Source organism: Gobius niger (genome assembly GCF_951799975.1).
Source record: "Gobius niger genome assembly, chromosome: 22".
NCBI classification, from domain to species: domain Eukaryota; kingdom Metazoa; phylum Chordata; class Actinopteri; order Gobiiformes; family Gobiidae; genus Gobius; species Gobius niger.
The window spans coordinates 3,798,058-3,823,817 of NC_136873.1; the positions used below are offsets into that span (position 1 = coordinate 3,798,058).

Consider the following 25,760-nt stretch of genomic DNA (forward strand, 5'->3'; position numbering starts at 1 on the left):
CAATAAATAAAAAAAAGCTCTAAACTTTGCTGTACAGTTCCGACAAAATCAGTCCTTACTTCCACTTTTTCTTTTCTTTTTTTTTAGTTAAAACATAAAAAAAAAACACGGTGAGAAATTAATTTGTTAAAAGTCTGTAAACTTTCTGTTTTTAGTGTGCTTCTTAGTCGATATACAAACGTGATTGTGATTTAATATCGAAAAGTTATTCTTCTGGAAAAACAAAAACAAACAAAAAAACTGCGATCGGCGTCAGTTCGTATCCATCGCTACGTTTTAATTTTAATCTTTTGAATTATTATTTTTTTCGCTTCACTTGCGGAAGTCCAATTTCCCTCGTGGCCTCGTGGAATATTTCTTCTTTTCTCTTTTTTTTCGTATTAAAAAGTGCTCCAAAAAAGGGGGGGGGGGGGGGGGGGGGAAAGGGGGACAGTGCGTTTTCTCGGCCCCAGGGCGGCGCTACGAGGACAGGACGGCGGCGGCCAGCAGGAGGAGGGCGGGGCCTATGGTGAGCGAGTGGGCGGAGACTCGGTGGGAGGCGTTGAGGTCGCGGCGGGACGGTTCGGGAGGCTCGTGACTCGTGCCGTCTGCAAAAAAACAAAAGAGGAAGTATGAGCGTCAATGTGCACTGTACAAAATGTCCATGAAATTTACTGAAAATTTCGGTAAAGTGGTGACTGAAAAAAAATGTAAACTGAAAAACGATAAAACACTGTTGAATTAACTGTAGTGTTTAGTTAGATGTTTTACCACAAAAGACTGTTACTTTTAAAGAAACTTGATGTTGAAATAATCACATTTCTTTGTAGTTTCAACACAGAAAAACTGCAAAACAAAAACCAAGCAAATACAGTTAAATGTACAACGGGAGTTTATAACTAAAAAACTTAAGGACTTGAAACTAATGTTTACGAGCAATTAGCTTAACCATTACTCGTGTTTGACATTAATCATCATGTAAATTGTACTGAAAAAACTTGTTTCAATAACGGGGTGGTTTTAGTAAATATACAGAAAAAAACTGCTAAAATAGAAAGCAGTCAATGGTTTCATTATGTTAAATATACAGGTCATTCCGTAACCTTGTTTACATGTTGTATTTTTTACAAAAAAATTCTGGCAACCACAGCTGCCAAAGTTTTTTTGTAAAAACAACAGATTTTTTTTTACAGTGTGTAAAGAAAAGCAAATAATAATAATCATCGTCAAATAAAAGCTGCACACTCTGAAACATCATTCTATAGTTCTTCTTCTTTTCCTCAGCCGATCCATTTTTCTATCAATAATAATACATTTACTGTATTGGTTAATTTCAATGTCAAGGCCTGATTCTAACAATACACCCCTTTTTAAATCCCCTAAGTCTCGTAAATTAAAAAAGATACGCAGTTTGAAGCAAATCTGAAAAGTTGATTTTGGAGGCTTAAAAGGTTTAACGTTCTCGTGGAATGCTCTCATAAGTCCTATAGATACAAACAGCAACACCAAAATCATATGAAGGTTTTTTTTTCACAGAAAGAAGCGAAGCGAAAAATAGCACCTGTTGCAAACGTTAGCATATGTAGCATGAAGCTAATACTAGCTTCAGTGTTAATTTTGACAACATATTTTAATTTAATTCTAGTCTTAGTCTTTTGACTAAAATGTAATTTAGTTTTAGTCAAGATTTAGAAGGAAAAAAAAGTTCAATTTTAGTCTAGTTTTAGTCGACTAAAGTAAATTTTGTCGACTAAATTTAAGACTGATTTAGTCGACTTTGCATTGATAATATTCATCATAATCATGTTTAATCTTGTTCCTCTGCTTCATGGAGCTTCTTCCACATGAATAAAGCTCAGAGCTGATCCTTTAGCAGAGAATTTACATGATCTGAGGCTCTTTCAGACGCTCAGTAGAAGTTTGGATGATTTTAGTCTCTCCTTTTCATTTTTGTTTAGTCTTATTTTAGTCGACTAAAATATCTGGACATTTTAGTCACAGTTTTAGTCTCATGAGAAACTTTTAATTTAGTTTTAGTCCAATTTTAGTCACAAAAATATCACTTTGACTAAAATTAAGACAAAACATTTTAGTCGATGAAATTAACACTGGTTAGCATTATTTTTTTTCCAAGTATTTATGGGCTGTTGAAATACTTGCTCTTCTCCAAGTCTCTGTATATTTATTTAGTAGAACATATTCACAATTCAGCAATTGTTAAAGTAATCGAGGAGAAATACATTTTTTCCTCTTTTTTGTTTTCCCTCTGTCTGCTTTGAACATGAGCATGTATGGGCGATTCCAAAGATGCCGTCTGATCTACACAGAAGGCATCACGTCATAGAAGGGGGCGTGGCCTCTGCGAGGGGGAAAACAGAATCTTTTGGGAAGCAGAATTTTTCACTCTTTTTAGCCATTTTCTGGTGGAATATAAACTTATTTATCACATACAAATAAAGTCAAGTCTAAATCAGGTCCATGTGGATAATTATTCACAGCAGATTGTCAGGTAGAAGCGCAAACACAGCAGTCGTAGCTTGCGCTAGCTAGAATTAGCATTGGTACTATGCTAACATGAAGCATCCTGTTAGCATTCTCCTTTATTTATGTATTTATGGGCTGTTGAACCACTTTGCCCCTATCCATGTCTTTATAGCTTTATTCAGTAGAAAACTATCTTCACAATTCAGCATTTGTTAAAGTAGTTTTTGAATACTTAGGGAATGTTTATATTTTCTCCAAATTGTCATATCGCTAAGCATTATGGGAATAGCAGCAATTGTAAACTAATGGAGGTTTTAAAAGTTAAAATACTGGAGTTATTGTTCACATTAAAACACTTGGACACCACAGTGAGTTGGATGTATTTACCATCAGTAACTCAGCAGCAAACGGAGCTGTTCCACGGCTATTTTCTCCACTTTTTATGCCGATATTAGCTCATGTTAGTCAATGGAAATGCATGCTAACAGCTGCAAAGATGGCGGATCTCCATGGTAACTGTGGAATTTCCCAAACTCTATGGGGGGATTCCAGGGATACCGTCTGTATCTATAGACAACTGCATGAGAATGACTATATTTTATTACTATAGCTAACTCTAATTCATAATGACATAACTGTTATCGCTGGTGATCTGTTTGAGGAAGCTACGTCATCTTGGGCTTAATGCAAAGCTAATACGTCGAGGAAGCTTTGTGTTTACATTTGAAATGGTAAATAAAAGGACAAACTAAGTGATTTTCTCATCTGGACATTTCTCAAGCATTTTTTATAGTTTGTGAACTCAACCAATTAGTTTTGTGAACTTGCAGCCGATTATGAAGTTGTGAAATGTTCTTATAAAGTCACCTCTGGGGAGTGTGGAAGTTCGGAATGGGTTTGGGCACAACGAACCATATTCTCGTGCCATCTTTCTTCGTTTGCAACCCCCCCTGACAGAGACAAGGACAGCTGCTGTGGCTGTTTTCATAGGATTATTCCTCCAGTCTCTGTCTGTCCAGCTCAGCTTTAGCAATTTAACAATAAGCCCCGCAAACTCTTCTTCTTCTTCTGTGTTTGTTTGGTGCTGGTGATCATCTGTCAGACATTTTGTGACATATTCTGACTTTAATCCCTGGTTACAGTCACACAAAAGGTCAGTGAGCAACATCAGCTACAGGCTAATGTTGAAATCGCTGCTTGGAATATCGCATATCGCCAATGTCAAGAAATGTGGGGGAAACGGAAGGAAAATTGGGGGGAAAATGAAAGATTTGTTAATAAAAATGAGGGAAAAAATGTTTTTCTTCCTGACCTTTTGTAGTCTGTTCAGGAAAATGATCTTTTTAGTGACAAAGATGCTTGCAGCACATTTTTGCATATTCCATGTTTTTATCGAGTAAGTCCCCAAAAGGTATACGGACTCATGTTTGGAATTGCCCACTTATGGTCAAATGAAAGATAAATGCTGAATTATGAATATACTTCTCTACTAAACAAAGAGGTAGAGACATGCAGAGGAGCAAAGTGGTTCAACAGCCCATAGATACTTAAGGCGAGACGCTGCAGGTGAATAGGGAAAAAAAATAAATGTAGAGATGTCAATTTGAAACTTTTGCTGAACATCACAGATATAAATATGAGAAAAAAATGTATTGCATTTTTTCTGTCATGTTATGTTGTCACATAAAAATAAGGCATTTTGAGCATTAAAATGGCCAAAATTGCCAATATTTTGGGCAACGAAATCAAAATAATGAATTAAGCCAGATTAAAATGTTATGGTTTTATTTTATTGACATATTAGTGACTAAGATTTTTTCAGAGGGGATTTTGGATATTATGTTTAGTTTTTCAATAAACTAATCATCAGTGAAAAAATCTGTAAAAACTCAAATTCCGCCTGTTTTCTTTTGGTTTCAAAGTTGAATAAATCAGGTTTGGAATTAGATATTAAAAAATCCCTCTGAAAAAACCTTCAAAATATTGTCAGGTCTCAGCCTGTAAAGTTTGGAGTCTGTGGGAGCTTCTATAAGGGCTCAGGCTCTGCCCGAGTGCGGCTTCTCTCATTCAGAGAAAACCAGCCCTGAAGTTTTGTAGCGAGTGCGCATGCTCGGCCCGTTCTTCCACTTTTCCGCTCCAGCGTCTCGTAGGAGGAAAAACACCATATTTGGGTGAAAGCGTCATCACGGGGCCCCTTAGCAGGACACGTGGATGTCAAATCTGTCAATATTTATGAATGAAAACCCGCGGGAAAGACGCGGCGCAGCAGCTACTTCCGGGTCGCCCCCACCTCGCAGACAAAACATCATCAAATAAACATCATCATTTTTATATCTGACATGAAAACTACGATGTAAAGGGAGGAAAATAGATACAAATCTCCACTTCCACCACTGCGTGAAAAATCAATACTTTCACCTGCCGTGTCTCGCCTTAAAAAAACAGACAATGCTAACCAGGAAGCCAGCGAGGCTAACATTTGCTAATGTGTGCCGTTTTTCGCTTCTACTGAACAGTTTGCTGTGGATAAACATCCATTTGGACTCGATTTTGGCTTGACTTTATTGGTCTGTGATAAGTATCTTAATAGTCCACCAGAAAACTGCTAAAAATAGTGGACAATTTTAACTCTCATGAGAGGTTTTCTACCCCCGAAATTTGTTTTTGCCAATATCGCCCAGCCCTATACGGAGTTAAAAAAAAATATATGAATGACTTTGCAGAAAACCTAGGATTGATTTCCCCCTAAAATCTGAGCTTCAAGCGTCGAGACCTGCATCCTGGACGTCGCTAAAGTCAGATAGCCGCGGTTCGGTTTGTTTCCTCCTGTGGGTCAAACAAAAGACAGACTGACCTCGGGGTTCCAGGTAGTTTGTCTGCTCGCTCTCCAGCTCCTGCTCCGAACCCGAGCTGCGCACACAGTTATCTGCAACGAGAGGGACGGGATTCAGACCCAAAAAAAAACATCATTCTGGATAACCTGGAGAGGGAAACATGGCCATACAGTAAGCTATATGATTTAGTTTTTACATTTTAAAAAACTAATATACTATAACCTCCGTCCATCTTTTTTCCGATAGCAAATCAAACACAAGATGGCCGCCACATTTTCCCTGTTTGCCGTTTCCTCTCAAGAGATTTATTCATAAACCCTTTGGAGAAACATTCGTATAACACTAGCATTTCATTAGCCCGCAGCATTAGCACTAGCATTAGCCACCACGCTAACGGCCATATAGCCAGCGTTGAGGTCACCGAGGTCCACAGTGGTTTTTAATGCTGATCTTTTTGAGATTGAGTACCTCTTTTACAGGGGAGTCCTGGCTCCAGAGGGGAAGCTATTGTACATGTTTTTAGTTTTGTGCAAACATAGGCTGTTTATGCCCCTGGCAGATTATCATAATGAAACCTGTTTTACCCTTTTTGGTAACACTTTACATTACGGGCCGGTAAGTCCGTGGTACTTACAGAGGTAACTACAGTGGTAATTACTAGTAATGACAGTGGTACTTACAGTGGTACTTACAGTGGTAATTATTGTGGTACTTACAGTGGTACTTACAGTGGTAATTCTAGGTACTTATTGTGGTACTTACAGTTGTAAGTACTAGCATTTACAGTGGTAATTCTAGGTTCTTACTGTGGTACTAAAAGTGGTAATTGCTAGTAATTAGGGTTAGGGGTTAGGATTAGGGTTAGGAAGACACAGAGTTACCACAGTATCTCTCATTACTAAGAGATACAGTGGTAACTCTTAGTAATGAAGGTTGTACTTCTATTTACTTTGGTACTTTAATTGATGGTTTATGGTAGTTTCAGTGATACATCTATGGTACTTACTGGTAATTCAAAGATACTACAGCAGAAATTCATAGGTGGTAAATGTGGTACTAGTAGTAGTACACTGCAAAAAGTGGATTCTAAGCAAGTAAAAAATGTCTTACTTTAAGAAATAAGTTCTTATTTTTCCCCTAAAAAGTAATAATGTTTTGCCGAGCAAAGTTTTCTTGAGAAAAAAAATCTTGTTTTAGGAAATAAAATCTAGCCATTTCTTGTTCAGATAAATTTGCTAAAGAAAAACTTTTTGAATCTTCTTTCAGTTTTAGACAAAGAATATTTGTTTCTTATTTTAAGAAAAACTAAGATCACAACAACGCTTAACGTAAGAACTGATTCTCACAGATAATACATTCTTTAAAGTGGGCGGCTCGGTGGCACAGCGGTTAGAGCCTCAGCTTCACAGCTCGAAGGTCCCGGGTTCGATTCCCACCAGGACGGGGCCTTTCTGTGTGGAGCATGTTCTCCACGTGTGTACGTTTCCCCTACCACCAAAAACATGTACAATAGGTGAATCCTCCAGCAGGTGATTCTGACCATCAGCCTGGCTCCACATCATGGAGACGGGTCTCCGGGCACTGGCAATATTTTCCTTAAATGTTAGTATTTATTAAGAACATTTTACTCAAAAATGTGAGTAATTTAGAACATTTTACTTAAATCAAGCAACATTTAAGTAAAATACCCACAATGTTTCACTAAATAAGAATGTTTTCCTTAAATTATTCCATTTTCTGAGGACATTTTGCTTAATTCTAGCTTTATTTGCTTAAATTTAGTGTTTCTTTCTTGTTTTATGATGAGAAAAATATTCTAGAAATAAGAATTCTTAGCAAGAAAAAAATGCTGACCCCATTGGCAGAATTTTTTCCTTAAAACAAAACAAAATGTCTTATTTTAAGATTTTTTGTTTTTAGTAGGGTACTTTTTGCAGTGTAGTACCACCATTAGTAACACTGTAAGTATCACTGTAAGTACCACCATAAGTAACACTGTAAGTACCACCATAAGTACCTAGAATTACCACTGTATCACTGTAAGTACCACCGCAAGTACCACCATAAGTATCTAGCTTTACCTCTGTAAGTACCAAGGACTTACCAGCCCGTAATGTAAAGTACGGTACTTTGTTTCCTGTGATTTCAGGATTACGTACGAGCTGATGGACCTGGAATGATCCGAGGTAGAAACCGTGTAAACGTACCTGCGTGTCTGACGAACACCTTGAGGCGGAGGCAGCTGCGTCTCCGGGTCTCGTCGGTCATGGGAGCTGTGGACACAAGAAACAAGGCCATTAGCTCACGCTCAAACGGAGGGGGGCGGGGCGGAGTATAGCAGGAGGGGCCCAGTGCAGTGTCAGGTCATAAGAGTGATCACATTTGGTCAATCAAACAGGAAATATCATCTCATGTTACAAAGAAAGAACGACATGCAGAGGACACCATCAATCCTGTTTATTTGTTTGGAGTAAATACTTTCTGGACATTATTTTCAGGTTTAAGAGAGTCCGGACTAAACATGGTGAGGCACCGTTTCAGTTTTACACCATTAAAACCTGGATGTGAGACAGGCCTTCACTCAAATCCAGGCTGAAAACAGTTCTTTTTACCCGTGCATATGACAAAGCATTTTATCTGCAGTCTTTGCTTTCATTCATTCATGATTAAATTCATGTTTTATGGATTGATTTGATCTGATTCTCATAAATGTATGTAACTTTGTTATTTTGATGACAAAATTGTTGAGCAAAGTCATCATTTTCCAAGAAATTTAGACTCAATACCAGTTTGAATCCAATTTAATGACATTTAAGGACTTGATTTTGGCACAATAGGCAGCGTTCACGTGACATCACAACATTCTATAGAGCCTATAGTTTAACATTGAGGTGGAGGACAACTGACGGTAACTATGGTAACGGTGGTAACTGACACAATGCATATTTTTATGTCTTTGTTTTTTGGCTCATATCTCAGTCGTGACTGGGGGAATCCACATGAAACAAAAACTGTCACAAAGTTCATCGTCTCCTCTGTCGGCACATATGAGCTAATGTGCAATTATTATCTCTAAAAAATGTCAAAAAGTGGTGACAATATGCGAAAACATGACCATGATGTTGTCCAATAGAAAGGACTTTCAGACATAAAAATAATATCCCAGGTTTGTGAATCCAATAACGATCAAACACTGATTAGGAAAAACATTTGTCAATTTTCGTTTTGGAGATTTCTTCCAAAAACTGCATTTCTCCCATAGAGTTGCATTGGCCCCGCCCTCCATCTGACATTATGACATCATCACATTCTAAATCGTGAACGCTACCTATTGACTCTGTACATAACTTCAAATCATAACAACGCCGCCCAAGAAGTGACTTCCTGTTTTGATCCAGCACGCCAAAATAAAAGCACACAGCTCGTCTCATCGATTAGTTCAGCAGGTACTTGCAACATTACAAGATTATAATCAAATCATCACACACATTTTAAGTGTTTTGTCTCTTAATAGTTAGGCAGAAAGAAAGCTGAACTAATGAACTGCTGAACTAGTGAATAAGATGGTGCTTTCATTTTGGTGTGCTGGATCGAAACAGGAAGTAACTTCTTGGGCGGCGTTGTTATGATTTGAAGTTATGCACAGAGTCAATTAAAGTAATGACTTTAGCTGTATCCGAATGTCCACCCTAGTCCCTAACCCCTCATTCACTACATAGGCTCGCACTATATAGTCGACTATATAGTCACTGATTCTGTTGGCGATTCGGACGCAAGACACTACTTTCTCCGCGCTGCGTGACGTCACGCGCGCTGCGGCTGCAGATATGTTTTTTTTATTATTTTTATCTGAATTTATTTATTGGTACAAACGTTTATTTTATGAAACAGAACGACTGTTTTGGCACTTTTACAGGCGTTACTATCATCACAAAAAAAGCAAAAAAACAAACAAAAAAAGTCACCCCAGCGTGAGCTCGGAGACGCCAAAGTAGGTCACAGGCAGGTGTCCGAAACGCCAGCAGATTGAGTGACGACATCTGCTAAAAGTTCGCGAAACTCCGGGAATAAAGTATTTCTGTGATAAAAACCAACCAGACTCATGAGACAGTGGAATATTTATGGATAAATACGAGACAGATACGCTTTTACTTCACATGGATTTTACGTGAATGGCTTGGATAATTCGAGAGGAAGCTGTCGGTCATTTAACAGCTCAAGCTAAAGGTTAGCAGCTAGCGTTAGCATCTTTTCACCGTAACCAGTTATATTTTGGTCGTTTATTTATGAGAAAAACAAACACACGACTGAAACAGCTGATTTACTTCAGTCGTGTTGTTTAGTTCAAAGACCTGTCTCTGTCAGGCTCTTCTCAGACTCTCGCAATGCATTGTGGTCTATATTGACCCGTTTAGTGACCATCGATGCTCACTACTTTTCCAGATGCATTGTGGGAAATTTCGAGTGCACTACATTTTTCTCTCTGGACATTCGGAGACCCCTACAAAATGGCGTGAGCGCTATATAGTCACTATATAGGGAATAGTGTGGACATTTGTCTGTAAAACCAGGGTTTCCACGGGGACGCTAGAAAGCATTCAAACAAGCTGACATAAACCGGAGCTGCTGAACGGGGCCGTCTCCATGGCGACGCGTCACATGTTGACAGGCACATGCTTCACACACACGTGTCATGACTCATGAGCTGGCGGCAAAGAGTGCGATGAGCCAGACTTTACACAGGCTCCACCCAGGACCGGGGGAACCCGAGCCCCGGCCGGATTCAGCACCAGAAGACTGAAGAACTGAACGTATCTGCTGTAGAAAATACTTCAATATTCAAAGTAGAAAATGCAAATGAGACATGCAACTTTGTAAGCGTGGAAGCTCGGGGTTTTAGGTTTTTCGCCACAAGGGTTTTTTAGCAACGGTTTAGATTATAAGTGCATGACACATTAGACACAATTCTTAAAACATAGTTAACATGATAATACTATATCCAGTTCTCGTGAGTTTGACATTTTTTGTGTTGTTTAATGTTTCACTTTCTTATTGACCTAGAGGTTATCCTTTTTAAACGGTATATTCGTGCGGTCCTCGGGAACTCGGCGAACGGCTTCCCGACTTCCGCACCTTTATCGTCCAATTCGAGCTTTTTCGTTAAACACTGCTGCTTTTTATTGTTTAAAAATGTGTTGTATGTGTTGTGTATACGTGTTTTATACCATGGTGTGGGTGAATACTGGATTCTGATTGGCTGGTGCATTATTTTGGTATAACCGCACACGTAGTCCGGTAGTTAAGGCGAGACACTGCAGGTGAATAGGGAAAAAATGTATATTTACAGATATCAATTTGAAACTGTTGCTGTCGATCACTGACATAAATGTGAGAAAAAAATACATGGCAAGTTTTCTGTCATTTTATCTTTTCATATAAGAACAAGGTGTTTTATGCCTAAAAATGCCCCAAATTTCCCATCTTTTCGGCGACGAAATCTGAATAATGGATAGAGCTACATTCAAATTTATGGTTTCATTTTATTGATAAATGAGTTGCCAAGACTTTTTCAGAGCGGATTTGGGATTTCTTGTTTAGTTTTAAAATAAGCTGTTTTTTAGTGGAAAAATTTGCAAAAAAATAATTTTTGCCTCATTTTTTGACATTCAAAACTCAATAAATGGGGCTTAAGGGATTAAATAATAAAAAATCCCTCTGAAAAAATCTTCCAAATATTGTTCAGTCCAAGGCTGGAAAATGTGAAGTCTTTAGGTCCGACTGACGTGGACATAGAGTCGCCACAATGACAGAAAAATGTGTTTTGAGAAAAAGACCCTTGAAATTGCATTCTCCCATATAAGTCTATGGGGGAACATTGAATCAGCGCAATATTTAAACATGTTATTGTGAAGATTAGGGATATTTTCTGTTTCCGGGTGAAAGCTTATATGTTCAGAGACCAATTTGGCCCAAAACCTGAAAACTGAAAAAATTGAGTTTTGCCTGTAGTGTCTCCCCTTAAATCACTGGGATATCACTCCGCTGTGGGCGTCGCCATAGCAACGCATGACACAGCTGAATCAGATAAAGGCGTAATTAGTGACTGACAGGAACGTATGAGATGGATTTTGTGTAAATTTCAACGATTTTAGCCAAAACAAAACGTTTGCTAAATGTTTGTAGAGGAGAGTGAGCAGCTAGGTTAGCTACTGTTAATAACATATGAGCTTTACATTTCTATTGAAAACGGTTAAGGCTATTCATCATTTTCAGGCGTACATAAAATGATCCTGCATTGAAGCATCTTTGTCTGGATTAGTAAAGTCAAACATAAAAGTTTCAGTTGGGGGGGCCCAGGTGTGAGCGACTCCACCGCAGCTGTTTCCATAAACAGTTGAGCTAGCTAGCTTTAGCTTCAGGTTAAACGTTGTAAAAGTGAAATAACTCCTGCCCACGAGTGCCGCATATCGGTGTTTACTTCCAGGGAAAAGTGTTTCCGGGTTAGTCCTGTTGTGTTGTGATTCTGTGCTGATGTTGTGTCGTTGAGCCTGACTGAGATCCTCGTAATAGCTGCGGAGAATGACTCGCTCTGAGACCAGCCTTCAGTGACCGGCTAATAACCCACACAAAATAGTCCCGTAGTCTGGCAGATTTAGTGACTTTAGTCAATGAAAAAAACATTTATTATAAATGTTACGTTTGTGGGACCCTGGTATAAGCGGATTAAACAACGAGGAGCCGCATTAGACGCTTATAATGCAGGAGGAACAACACTGTGTCGGGCGTTAGAACCGTCTAATGCACGGCTCCTCGATGTTTAATCCTTACTTATGTGTTAACTGTCGTCATCCCCGTAGTAACAAAACTGCGAGTGAAATGCCCGACATCCATGCTCACAAAAAGTACATTTATGTGATTTTTTTTTTTTTAACTAACAAGCTACTGTTCAGCCTTTAAGATGCTAACACGTTTAAATGATTAGCTCATAAAGGCTAATCAATGATGACGTCAAAATCCCCACTTTCCTACATAAAAAACACATGAACACAAACCAACTGTGGACAACGATGTCACATCTCGGGGAAAACGAGCTCCCAGTCCACATGAACGCACCGTATGAATGAGAAATGAGTGAGTCAGAATTCTATACAACTTTACCTCTAACTATGTCACTAACTAAAAAAATGGAAGTAAAAATAACTTCACTTTACGACTTTTCTTCACTGAAATAAACCTGTAATTATTACTTCTAACTGAGTCAAAACAAAAAGACTAAAAGCCAATGTACGTTTTGGAACGGGGTGAAAATACTTTTAATAGACGTAAACAACAAGAAGAAAATCCTCTTAGAAACGATGAAGCATCATTTAACAAAACACTGCACTGCTCTGGGATTGGATCATTATAAAACCTTTCCAGATTGGATTGGCTGTTAGCAAAGTTCCAGACGGTCCAGCTTTTGAAAAGATACAAAAAAGAATGGACGGCAGGCAAGTGAGGGCGTTTTTTTGTTAAATTATTAAGAAAATAATACTTACAGACTTAAACTATGAAAAAAACAATACATCTAAGTAACGGAAAGACCATTTTCTGATCTTCGAGTAAACATCTGACCAAGTTAAACAAAAGACATTGCATTATTAATGAGCTCCATAAACAGACTGTAGCCCATTTGCAACCAGAACATGTGAAGTACCACACCATCATTTAGGTATGGAAGAATGAGAGCATTGTATAATAAATGGAGTGATTTCTGATTTACAACTGCTTTGATTTTACACAGTATGCCAATTATTTTTGATACTTTTGATTTCACATATTTCACGTTGTTGGATTATCAATTCTCTTATTACCGAATATAATATAGTTTGTTTTATTCACATTCATTGATAATTTATTATAGTCAAACCATCTTTTTAGTAATTCTAGTTCCTTTTCAACTGAATGCATTAACTGTTCAATATGTTGTCCAGAACAATAGAGGCTGGTGTCATCAGCAAACAAGATACACTGCATGTTCTTAAGGACTTGTCATTAATGTACATGATAAATAATTTGGGCCCAAGAACAGATCCCTGCGGGACACCATGAGTTACGGTGTGTTTTTCAGAATTAACACGATTAATTTGTACATATTGCTGCCTCCCACTGAGATAACTTTTTAGCCATTCACACGCGACTCCCCTGAAACTAGGGCTGTGCAATTAATCGAAATTCGATTACGATTTCGATTACAACAATAAACGATTACAAAATTAGCATAATCGCAAAAAATCGATTATAATTTTTTTTTTCAATTTTTTTTCAATTTAAAAAAAAAAATATAATTCAATTTTTTTTTCACGTTTTTTTTTCTCATTTTTAATTTTTGTCACTTTTTTGCTGGATTTTTGTCACTTGTTTTGCTGGATTTTTGTCAATTTTTTGATGTTTTTTTGTCATTTTTTTGATGTTTTTTTGTCATTTTTTTGTCATTTTTTTTGATGGATTTTTGTCAATTTTTTAATGTTTTTTTTGTCCTTTTTTGATGGTTTTTTGTCATTTTTTTGTCATTTTTTTGTCATTTTTTTTAATGGTTTTTTGTCATTTATTTGATGGATTTTTGTCATTTTTTTTGATGGATTTTTGTCATTTTTTGTCATTTTTTTTGATGGATTTTTGTCATTTTTTTAAATGTTTTTTTGTAATTTTTTTGTCATTTTTTTTGATGGATTTTTGTCAATTTTTTAATGTTTTTTTTGTCCTTTTTTGATGGTTTTTTGTCTTTTTTTAATGGATTTTTGTCATTTTTTTAATGTTTTTTAGTCATTTTTTTGCTGGATTTTTGTCACTTGTTTTGCTGGATTTTTGTCAATTTTTTGATGTTTTTTTGTCATTTTTTTGATGTTTTTTTGTCATTTTTTGTCATTTTTTTTGATGGATTTTTGTCAATTTTTTAATGTTTTTTTTGTCCTTTTTTGATGGTTTTTTGTCATTTTTTTGTCATTTTTTTGTCATTTTTTTTAATGGTTTTTTGTCATTTATTTGATGGATTTTTGTCATTTTTTTTGATGGATTTTTGTCATTTTTTTGTCATTTTTTTTTGATGGATTTTTGTCATTTTTTTTGATGTTTTTTTGTCATTTTTTTTGTCATTTTTTTTGATGGATTTTTGTCAATTTTTTAATGTTTTTTTTGTCCTTTTTTGATGGTTTTTTGTCTTTTTTTAATGGATTTTTGTCATTTTTTTAATGTTTTTTAGTCATTTTTTTGCTGGATTTTTGTCACTTTTTTGATGGATTTTTTTAAAGGCAACAAATAATCGTTTGAATATTCGTGATTTCAATTATGACTAAAATAATCGTGATTATTATTTTTTCAATAATCGAGCAGCCCTACCTGAAACCATATCTTTGCATTTTTGATAATAGTAATTGATGATTAATCGTGTCAAAGGCCTTACTTAGATCTATAAAGACACCAACGGTATTTTCTCCATTGTCTGTTGCAGTTGTAATCCCCTCCACCAGATCCATGACTGCCATACTGGTTGATCTATTTGCTCTGAAACCAGGAAAAGCTGTGAAGGAAGCTCGGCCCACGGAACATGAGAGGAAAGCAGCCAGATGTTGGTGAGACAGCTGCGGGTTCCGGAGTCTCTCGCGCTTTCGGTACAGTCCCAGTGTGTGAAGCTCCGGGGGGGCTTTGAGGGCAGACTCCGCTCCGTCCACTGTCTCGGAGCTAAATTGGATCCGAATCCCCCGGATTAAGATGGGCTTCCCGGGGCTCGGCAGAGAAAACAGTCGGCCGTGTGATCTTTGACCTCGCTGAACTGGCGAACTTGCACGACGATCACACGGAGCTGAGATGTTGCTTCAAATCACTGACTCTATAAGTTATAAGCACTAACTAACTAATATTGATTGTTTGTTGGAGGAGAGAGCCACGCCCCCAGCTGATGACATCACTGGTGCTCGTTTCTTGGTCCAGCTTTTAATTGGTTCCCAGCCGCACCAGATTTTGGAACTAAGATAGGGCTTTTCCACCAAGGTGTTGGTTCTGGGCTGGTTCAGAGCTGGTTCTGGTGCCGGGTTGGTTCCAGACTGACTTGGTTTTCCACCAAAATGAGAGCTGTGCCTATTGTCATAGCAACGCTTTGGGAAGTCAACATAGAACATGGATACTAACATCTTACTCCAGCCACTTCTGGTTATAAAATACAGAAAAATAAGTTGATGTTTCAGTCACAGCAGCCGTTAACATTTTGATTTCTTCTTTCTAACTGAAGAGCAACAGTTTCCTCCACAGAGACTGTTTTGGCTTCTCGAGGAAGTTATAAGCACAAACTAACTATTGTTTGTTGGAGGAGAGAGCCACGCCCCCAGCCGCTGACATCACTGGTGCTCGTTTCTTGGTCCAGCTTTTAACTGGTTCCCAACCGGCACCAGATTTTGGAACCAAGAGCCAGCGTTTTTGTCACATTTTTGTCATTTTTTTGTCTTTTTTTTGTCATTTTTTGTCATTTTTTTTGTCATATTTTTGTCACATTTTTGTCACATTTTTGTAATTTTTTCGTCATTTTTTTAATCCATTTTTTTAATCAATTTTTAATCAATTTTTTTTCATTTTTTGTCACATTTTTGTCACATTTTTGTCATTTTTTTGACACATTTGTCACATTTTTGTCATTTTTTTGTCACATTTTTTTGTCATTTTATTGTCATTTTTTTGTCATTTTTTTGTCATTTTTTTGTCACATTTTTGTCACATTTTTGTCACATTTTTGTCATTTTTTCGTCATTTTTTCGTCATTTTTTTAATTTTTTGTCACATTTTTGTCACATTTTTTTGTCTTTTTTGGTCTTTTTTGGTCTTTTTTTTGTCATTTTTTTGTCACATTTTTGTCATTTTTTTGTCATTTTTTTTCATTTTTTGTCACATTTTTGTCACATTTTTGTCATTTTTTCGTCATTTTTTTTGTCACATTTTTGTAATTTTTTCGTCATTTTTTTAATCCATTTTTTAAATAAATTTTTAATCAATTTTTTTTTATTTTTTGTCACATTTTTGTCACATTTTTGTCATTTTTTCGTCATTTTTTTAATCCATTTTTTGTCACATTTTTGTCTTTTTTTTGTCTTTTTTTTGTCATTTTTTGTCATTTTTTCGTCCTTTTTTCGTCATTTTTTTAATCAATTTTTTGTCACATTTTTGTCATTTTTTTGTCTTTTTTTGTCATTTTTTGTCATTTTTTTTGTCATTTTTTCGTCATTTTTTGTCATTTTTTGTCACATTTTTGTCATTTTTTTGTCATTTTTGTCACATTTTTGTAATTTTTTCGTCATTTTTTTAATCCATTTTTTAAATAAATTTTTAATCATTTTTTATTTTATTTTTTGTCACATTTTTGTCACATTTTTGTCATTTTTTCGTCATTTTTTAAATCAATTTTTTGTCCCTTTTTTGTCATTTTTTTTGTCATTTTTTGTCACATTTTTGTCACATTTTGGTCATTTTTTTTGGTCATTTTTTGTCATTTTTTTGTCACATTTTTTGTCACATTTTTGTCATTTTTTCTGGCCCAGATCCGGCACCAGCTTGGTGGAAAAGGGCTATCGAGAGCCATGACGTTGCACCATTTAAAAGTCTATTTACTAAAAATGTGCACAATTGTGAAAGGAGCTTGTGCTTTAGTGTAATATTCAAAAGGATGAAGTCGCTCTGTCCACCTTTACACCTCCTGGATTCTGGGTAATCTCTTGGAGAGATCTCTAGCTGTGAGTGTGACACATGCTCACTGGCGCCACACGTTATGTCTGCTCTACCTTCCCCGAGGGGCGGCTGATTCGCCCGATCTTGTGTTTTTGTCGCGGGGATCGTGCGAGAACAAGGCCCCGACGCGTGACTCAGAGCGGAGTGTTTGGATAATGTCAGGAACAGACCGCTGTGAGCCTCATAACCCGAATAATAGCAATAAGACTGTGTGAACACGGGCAAAAACCTGAATGTGACCCCTTGGTGACTCCTCTTCTAACCCCAATAAATGGCGCAAAATAAGGAAAAGGAAAAGAAAGAAAGAATTGGGGGAAAATGGGTCAAACATTCAGGAACAAATGGGGAGTGTTTGTGAAAGAGCATTTATTGAGCTGAAATATTGAGCTGAAATAACACTTCCTTTACTGCTGTCCCTGGATTATTTGCATCAAAACTGTAATTCTTTTTTCCCCCCAGTACCATATTTCGATACTTTTACTTTTCCAATACCAGTAGTTACTTAAACTGTTTTTGCGATACCATTCTAGCAGAGCCGTGGGAAGATGTTTTAGTTAGGGGGCGCTGAGGGACAAAATTTACCCCCAAAATACTTTTTCTGTGCAGAAATCCTACGTATTAACCTCTTAACTGAGAGCATTTTCTCCAGTTCAGCTTTACCCAAATCCTGTAGGCCGGGATTTGGCCTCATTTGGCCTCAAGACCTACAAAACTAAATGGATCTTTTTCCTCACATCAGATTTTTTTTCATCACTTTTTTTGTTGGGCAGTCGTCTCATTTTTGTCAAATTTTTGTGACTTTTTTGTGACTTTTTCATCAAATTATTTGCATTTTTTGGTTGAATTCTTATCACTTTTTCGTTCATTTTTTTCTCAATTTTTCATCAAATTTTTCTCACTTTTTTTGTCAAAATTTTGTCCATTTTTTTTCATTTTTTTTTCATTTTTTGTAAATTTTTCGTCAAATTATTCGAATTTTTTTGTTAAATTCTTATCACTTTTTCGTCCATTTTTTCATCAAATTTTTCTCAATTTTTTGTCAATATTTTTTTTATTTTTTGTCACTTTTTCATCAAATAATTTGCATTTTTTTGTTGAATTCTTGTCACTTTTTCGTTCATTTTTTCTCAATTTTTCATCAAATTTTTCTCACTTTTTTGTCAAAATTTTGTCCATTTTTTGTCATTTTTTGTCATTTTTCGTAAATTTTTCGTCAAATTTTTCGCATTTTTTTGTTAAATTCTTATCACTTTTTCGTCCATTTTTTCATCAAATTTTTCTCATTTTTTTGGTCAATTTTTTCTCAATTTTTGTCACTTTTTCGTCCATTTTTTCTAAATTTTTCGTCCATTTTTTCTCACTTTTTTGTCATTTTTTGTCATTTTTTGTCACTTTTTCGTCAATGTTTTCTCACTTTTTTCTCACATTTTCATCCTTGTTTTCGTCTCAGTTTTGTTGCCATTTTCACAGCTTTTTTCCAGAAGCTTTTGGACCGAGGTAAAGCCAAACTGGAGAAAATGTGCTCGGTCCAGGTGGGAGTTAAGGGGTTAATATTGCCTGCACTTCACAAGCTATCCACCAGGGGGTGCTGCAGCGCCCTCAGTACCCTGGGTTCCCACGGCCTTGCATTCTGGTATTGTGTAACTTCTACCCGACCCTTCCCAGACACAGCACAGCGCCGCACTTTTGGAGCGAGGAGGAGGAAACCGATTACTTTATTAGTGTGAAAGTGTATTTTGTTGACGGAAATGAAAAATTCCCAATCGATTACAATGACCATGTAACAGGAGTAACTCTGCCTGCTCACGCATGTAAACAGGTTATCCCAAAAGTTTCACAAACCAGAATGTTGACCGTAATCTGAATATTGTCACTGCTGCTGGACAAATATGCTCAAAGCTGTTGACTGGTATCAACACCTGCACTCGCGAATGTCACCGCCCACATTACAACCCGGCGGGAATCCTCCTGGCCTGGAGAAGGGATTTGGATGAATTCTTAAAGGAACGTCAAATCTGCTGCTTCTTCGCCTACTGCTCCACATCGACTTATCAAATGCTGGATTACGGATCGACAGCTTCGAGTGCTGGTTTTTCACTTCTGCAGGACAATATCGTCCATTTTCTAATGTAAGAATGTGCCCAAACTTTTTGTCTCCGAGGGCCAAAATGAAAAAGTGCCTCTGAGTCGCAGGCCAAACACGGCGATGTCAAGCACGAAAAACACATATAACTGCAAATTATAAAGTTACTTTATTTTATTTTTTTCGATGGCCTACATTTGCATTTGTTTCTATCCATGTAAATAACATGCTATAATAAAACAAATGGTAACTATGGCAAAATCCTAGTTTTAGTAGAAAAAAATCAACCATTGTAACAATTTAGTGCAAAAAAACAACAACACCTGCATCTACAGCACCTCAGTAACTTTACCTCATTTTTTAACTGAAAGAAAATGCCGCATTAGATTATTTTGAAAGTGTCAGTTCAGTACCAATTCTTTTATAAGTCAGTTTTTAACATATGCTGTTGTTGATGTTAACAACCTTTGCAATAAAAAATTGAAAAACTGTGAAAGTTGATGCTACAACACTCTGTGATTGATAAATACCAAGACACCACAACAGTGTTTCCTTAACTTTGTGAAAGGAGTGAAACAGCGCCGCCAATTTGACTCTGGTGGTCAAAAAGTGTACTGCATCTATATTTACCTTTGGAATGAATGGAAGAGAGTTAGTATGAACCACACGCAGTGCAAAAGTTGGTCGCTCTCTGGCGGGCCAACAGAATTGTTTCGGCGGGCCAAATTTGGCCCACAGGCCCCACTTTGGGCACCCCTGGTCTAAACATTCATTCAAGCCAATTTCGATGCAACTTTATTTGAATGTGCTGAACATGCTTATATTTAAAGGAATAGGCCACCGTTTTTACACACTGAGATATGTTCTTACCTCACTTTAGACGTGTTAATATATCCCCGTCTGGTCTTTGTCCGTGCGCTCTGCCAGGCAAACGGAGCACATACGCAGCCTCTCCCACATGTCACATAGCTCCAAAAAAGCTCACGATAGAAGCTACCAAGCTCTTCCACGTGTTCCCTATTTAAATAAAGTTACGTGAAGTGTTTTCATGCGAAGTATATTTACAATTAAAAAGGGGGACTATATTGTGAGGCGTAATGATACGAGGAGTAAAACGTCCGCGCAGTAACTCCTAAAGACTTCCCCGCTCACTTCCGTCAATAACCTTTAGGAGTTACTGCGCGGACGTTGTGCTCCTCGTATCATTACGCCTCACAATATAGTCCCCCTTTTTATTTGCTTATAAAATCGACATGCTACATTTCTGTGTAAATATACTTCGCATGAAAACACTTCACGTAACTTTATTTAAATAGGGAACACGTGGAAGAGCTTGGTAGCTTCTATCGTGAGCTTTTTTGGAGCTATGTGACATGTGGGAGAGGCTGCGTATGTGTGAGCGCACGGACAAAGACCAGACGGGGATATATTAACTCGTCTAAAGTGAGGTAAGAACATATCTCAGTATGTAAAAACGGTGGCCTATTCCTTTAACAGCACAGAGAGTAAAGGAGTCCGAGGCAGTTGAATCAGCGAGAGAAAGACGGATAGAAGTTCCAGCACTGGCCTCTTTACTGCAGCTCTCGTCTCTGTCCTCAAAGTGTCAGACACTGTCAGACCGAACCGTCCGTAATTATCTGCAGGACTGACCGCGACCAGAGAACAGCTTACACTTGCAAAATGTTTTGTCAAATTTTGTCTTTTCCTAAAAAAATATATATATATATTTATTGTTTATTTATTTATTATATATTGTGCTAATAAAACAAGGTCTGTTGAAGTGGGTAGTCTGACCTGTTATAGAGGTTATGTGTGTGATGTCATGACATTCCATCACGGCAACAGCTGCAAATGAAGTGGAAAGTCTGCGATGTTACTGATTGATTTTCCACTCAATTTGCTGCTGTTGAAGACACCACTTGTGTGTGCACTTTAATGCCACGGCTGATCACGTGTGCATTTGGGGGAGGAAGGGTCACGGTGGTCGGTCGGTGATGCCGGGACAGAGACCGACTGATAAAGAAAGATCTGCGGCCAATGAAAACAAAGAGGGAAATAGTCTACACAAGAGGAGATACGATCTGAGGCTGTTTGAGGCGAGTCCGAGCTCAGTCTCAGGAGGACACGAGGCGAACAGGGACACAAGTTCAAAACATGAGGCGGATTTAGATCTCGGTTGAATCATGTTCAAAAAAGCACTGGGTTGGTTCTCGGAAACCCTTGACTTGATATGTGCAATGAGGTGGGAGATCCGTTAGGTTTAAGGCACCTTCTTTTAACCTCTTAACTACCGCCTGAACCGTCATCAGATTTTTTTTTGCCATCATTTTTTTGTTGGGTATTCAACTCATTTTTGTAACTTTATAGTCATTTTTATGGGTAATTTTTTGTCACATTTTTGTAATTTTTTGGTAATTTTTTGGTCAAATTTTTATCATATTTTTGTCATATTTGTAATAAATTTTTGTCACATTTTTTGTCACATTTTTGTCATTTTTTTGTCAATTTTTTTGTCATTTTTTTGTCACATTTCTGTCATTTTTTGTCATTTTTTTGTCATTTTTTTGTCATTTTTTTGTCATTTTTTGGTCATTTTTTAATCAATTTTTTTGTCATTTTTTGTCATATTTTTTTCCATTTTTTTCCATTTTTTTAATCATTTTTTTGTCATTTTTCATCACATTTTTTGTCCTTTTTTTACACATTTTTGTCATTTTTTCGTCAATTCTTTGTCAATTTCTTGTGACATTTTTGTGACATTTTTGTGACATTTTTGCCACTTTTTTGTCAACGTTTTCTCCCTTTTTTGTCACATTTCCATCATTGTTTTCGTCTCAGTTTTGTTGCTATTTTCACACCTTTTTTCCAGAAGCTTTTGGACTGGGGTAAAGCCAAACTGGAGAAAATGTGCTCGGTTCAGGTGGGAGTTAAGGGGTTAAAGGTACACTGCGCAACATTTTGAACTATACTGTTGCCGGCAAAACAAAACATGCTCCTAATGTCCAGCTCAACACAGAAAATGCTATTTCTGCAACGTATAATAAAATAATGGATGCTGTGCTACCCATGGTTCTTTTGGGACTCTTCCTTTGTCAACATCATGCACTCATCACGACCATGGCTCAGAGTTGCTTTGTGCACATCAGATCAACACTCACAGATGTAGTAGTACTCGCGCCCCGGCCGGAACTCGAAGCCCAGAGAGAAGGGCGTGAAGAGCTGGAACTTCTCGCTGAACTTGAGGGGCCCGTTGGGGCTCAGGGGCCGGTTGCACTCCCAGCGCTTGAAGCCCTTGCCGGTGTGGTCGCAGGACGTGTAGCCGTCGTAGTTGACCATGTAGAGGATGTAGCGCTCGGCGCGCTCGTTGGCCATGGGGCTGAGGTAGTGCGGGCAGAAGATGTCCATGTAGTCATTGATGCACACGTCCACGTGGTAGTCGCCGCGGTAGAACCTGCAGAGAGAGAGTCTGTTAGTGTCCAGCCATTTTCTTCCACCATTTCCGGGTCGTGGGGGTAGCTGTCCGAGCTGCCCAGATTTACACTTGACTGTATTTGTATGTGATAAATAAGTTCATATTCCACCAGAAAATGGCTAAAAAGAGGGAAAATTGTGTTTCTCAAAAGATTATATTTTCCCCCTTTAGCGAAGCCACGCCCCCTTCTATGACAAGATGCCGTCTGTATCTATTATGCTTTTTTCAGTCACATAGCACCAGTCTATATCACACTACAATGATGAGCAAACCTTCTGTAGGTCTGTAAATGCAGTAAATTAGAATAACTGCCTTGTATAAAATGTCTCTCTCAAAATGGCTGTAGTGAATGTCTTGAAATAGGCCTCTGTCTCTTTAAGAACCTCTGAGCCTTTAGACACGCCCCCTCCACACGCTGTCTGTGGCATCAGTGGGGAGCAGTGTTCATTTCGTCGACTAAAATATTTAGTCTTAATTTTAATCAAAGTTTTGACGACTAAAATTGGACTAAAACTAAATTAAACGTTTTTCATGAGACTAAAACTATGACTAAAATGTCCAGATATTTTAGTCGACTAAAATAAGACTAAATAAAAATGAAAAGGAGAGACTAAAATCATCCAAACTTCTATTGACCGTCTGAAAGAGCCTCAGATCATGTAAAGTTCATGTGGAGCAGCTCCGTGAAGCAGAGGAACAAGATTAAGTATGATTATAATGAATATTATCAATGCAAAGTCGACTAAATTCGTCTTAAATTTAGTCGACTAAAACTAGACTAAAATTGAAGATATTTTTTGACTAAAACTAGACTAAAATCGAATTACATTTCCGTCAACAGACTAAGACTAAATTAAAATATGTTGTCAAAATTAACACTGGTGGGGAGGGGGTTCTGCTGAGGAGCAGTGGTTGGTTACTTGGCTCGTCGGAGGCGTCTCCAGGAGGTGGGGGCGTTCCTAGGAGGACTCAGGCAAACCTATCCCTAAAATGGCCGCCATCAGAGTTTTTACAGATGACTCAAAAATACGTGAATGTGCCAAGGCAACACTTCAGCCATGTTTTTAATGAGGGAATGACAGAATAACATGATGGAAAGCCTGAAAAAGTAAATTTTGCATAATACCCCCCCTTTAAGTCTATGAAGGTCTTCAATGGGACTTTGACTTCTGGCTAGGGTTGCAAAGGGATGGAAAATTCTTGATACATTTCCAGAAACTTTCGAAAACTTTTTCCTCCTTATGTCAAAACAAAATACTCAACTTTCCACACACTGTGATTGGTTAAATTACCCGGGACGGTCCCAGTTTTGAGCCCTCTGTCCCGTGTCCCCATGAATTGATCTAAAATCATTCATTTGACACAATTTTATATGAGCTCTGTCCCAGGTGTTCTGTTTTGTTCACCTGTATTGTCCCCAAAGTAGAATTTGTTGTGTTTTTAACTAATCTATTATTGTAATTTTTTGTCAATTTTTTGTCATTTTTTTGTAATTTTTTTGTCATTTTTAAATCAATTTCTTGTCATTTTCTCATTGTTTTGTCAATTTTTTGTCACATTTTTGTCATTTTTTTGTCACATATTTTGACCTTTTTTGTCACATTTTTGCCATTTTTTTGTTCATTTTTTCGTCAATTTTTTGTCACATTTTAATCATATTTTTGTCATTTTTTCAACAAATTTTTTTCCACATTTTTGTCATTTTTTTCACATTTTTGACATTTTTTCGTCATTTTTTAAATACATTTTTGTCATTTTTTGGTCATTTTTTGTCACATTTTTGTCACATTTTTGTCAACACTCAACTTTCCTCAACCCACATTCTGCTTAATGCTCTGCCTGTAATAAGCGGTGGGACAAGTTTCATATCATGATTTTGTTTCAGCACACTGTGATTTACCCGGGACAGTCCCAGTTTTGAGCCCTCTGTCCCGTCTCCCCATGAATTGATCTAAAATCATTCATTTGACCCAGTTTTATTTGAGCTCTGTCCCAGGTGTTCTGTTTTGTTCACCTGTATTGTTCCCAAAGTATAATTTTTTAATCCATTTTTTCTAATCTATTTTTGTCATTTTTTGTCATTTTTTAAATCAATTTCTTGTCACATTTTTCTCATTGTTTTGTCAATTTTTTGTCAAATTTTAATCATATTTTTGACATTTTTTCGTCATTTTTTCAATAAATTTTTTGTCACATTTTTGTTATTTTTTTGTCATTTTTTTGTCATTTTTTCGTCATTTTTTAAATACATTTTGTGTCACATTTTTGTCACATTTTTGTCACATTTTTTATCACATTTTTGTTATTTTTTTTGTCATTTTTTTGTCATTTTTTCGTCATTTTTTCGTCATTTTTTAAATACATTTTTTTGTCACATTTTTGTCACATTTTTGTCACATTTTTGTCAACACTCAACTTTCCTCAACCCACATTCTGCTTAACGCTCTGCCGACTGTAATAAGCGGTGGGACAAGTTTTATATCATGATTTTGTTTCAGCACACTGTGATTTACCCGGGACAGTCCCAGTTTTGAGCCCTCTGTCCCGTCTCCCCATGAATTGATCTAAAATCATTCATTTGACCCAGTTTTATTTGAGCTCTGTCCCAGGTGTTCTGTTTTGTTCACCTGTGTTGTCCCCAAAGTATAATTTTTTAATCCATTTTTTCTAATCTATTTTTGTCATTTTTTAAATCAATTTCTTGTCACATTTTTCTCATTGTTTTGTCAATTTTTTGTCAAATTTTAATCATATTTTTGACATTTTTTCATCATTTTTTCAATAAATTTTTTGTCACATTTTTGTTATTTTTTTGTCATTTTTTTGTCATTTTTTCGTCATTTTTTAAATACATTTTTGGTCACATTTTTGTCACATTTTTGTCACATTTTTGTCAACACTCAACTTTCCTCAACCCACATTCTGCTTAATGCTCTGACAACTCTAATAAGTGGTGGGACAAGTTTTATATCATGATTTTGTTTCAGCACACTGTGATTTACCCGGGACAGTCCCAGTTTTGAGCCCTCTGTCCCGTGTCCCCATGAATTGATCTAAAATCATTCATTTGACCCAGTTTTATTTGAGCTCTGTCCCAGGTGTTCTGTTTTGTTCACCTGTATTGTTCCCAAAGTATAATTTTTTAATCCATTTTTTC

At 36.9% G+C, this 25,760-nt stretch overlaps 1 protein-coding gene across 1 annotated transcript in view; it reads right to left on the reverse strand.

Annotated features, from left to right (window-relative positions):
• Positions 1-431: 431 nt before the first annotated feature.
• Positions 432-25,760, reverse strand: part of LOC306981663 (ephrin-A5b-like) — a 276,183-nt gene continuing 250,854 nt past the window's right edge. The window contains exons 3-6 of the mRNA XM_079581291.1: positions 22,290-22,582; positions 7,505-7,570; positions 5,318-5,389; positions 432-587 (exon numbers count right to left, since the gene is read on the reverse strand). Coding sequence (XP_079437417.1) covers positions 460-587; positions 5,318-5,389; positions 7,505-7,570; positions 22,290-22,582 — 559 coding nt within the window. The 3' untranslated portion in view covers positions 432-459. The remainder of the gene's footprint in view (positions 588-5,317; positions 5,390-7,504; positions 7,571-22,289; positions 22,583-25,760) is intronic.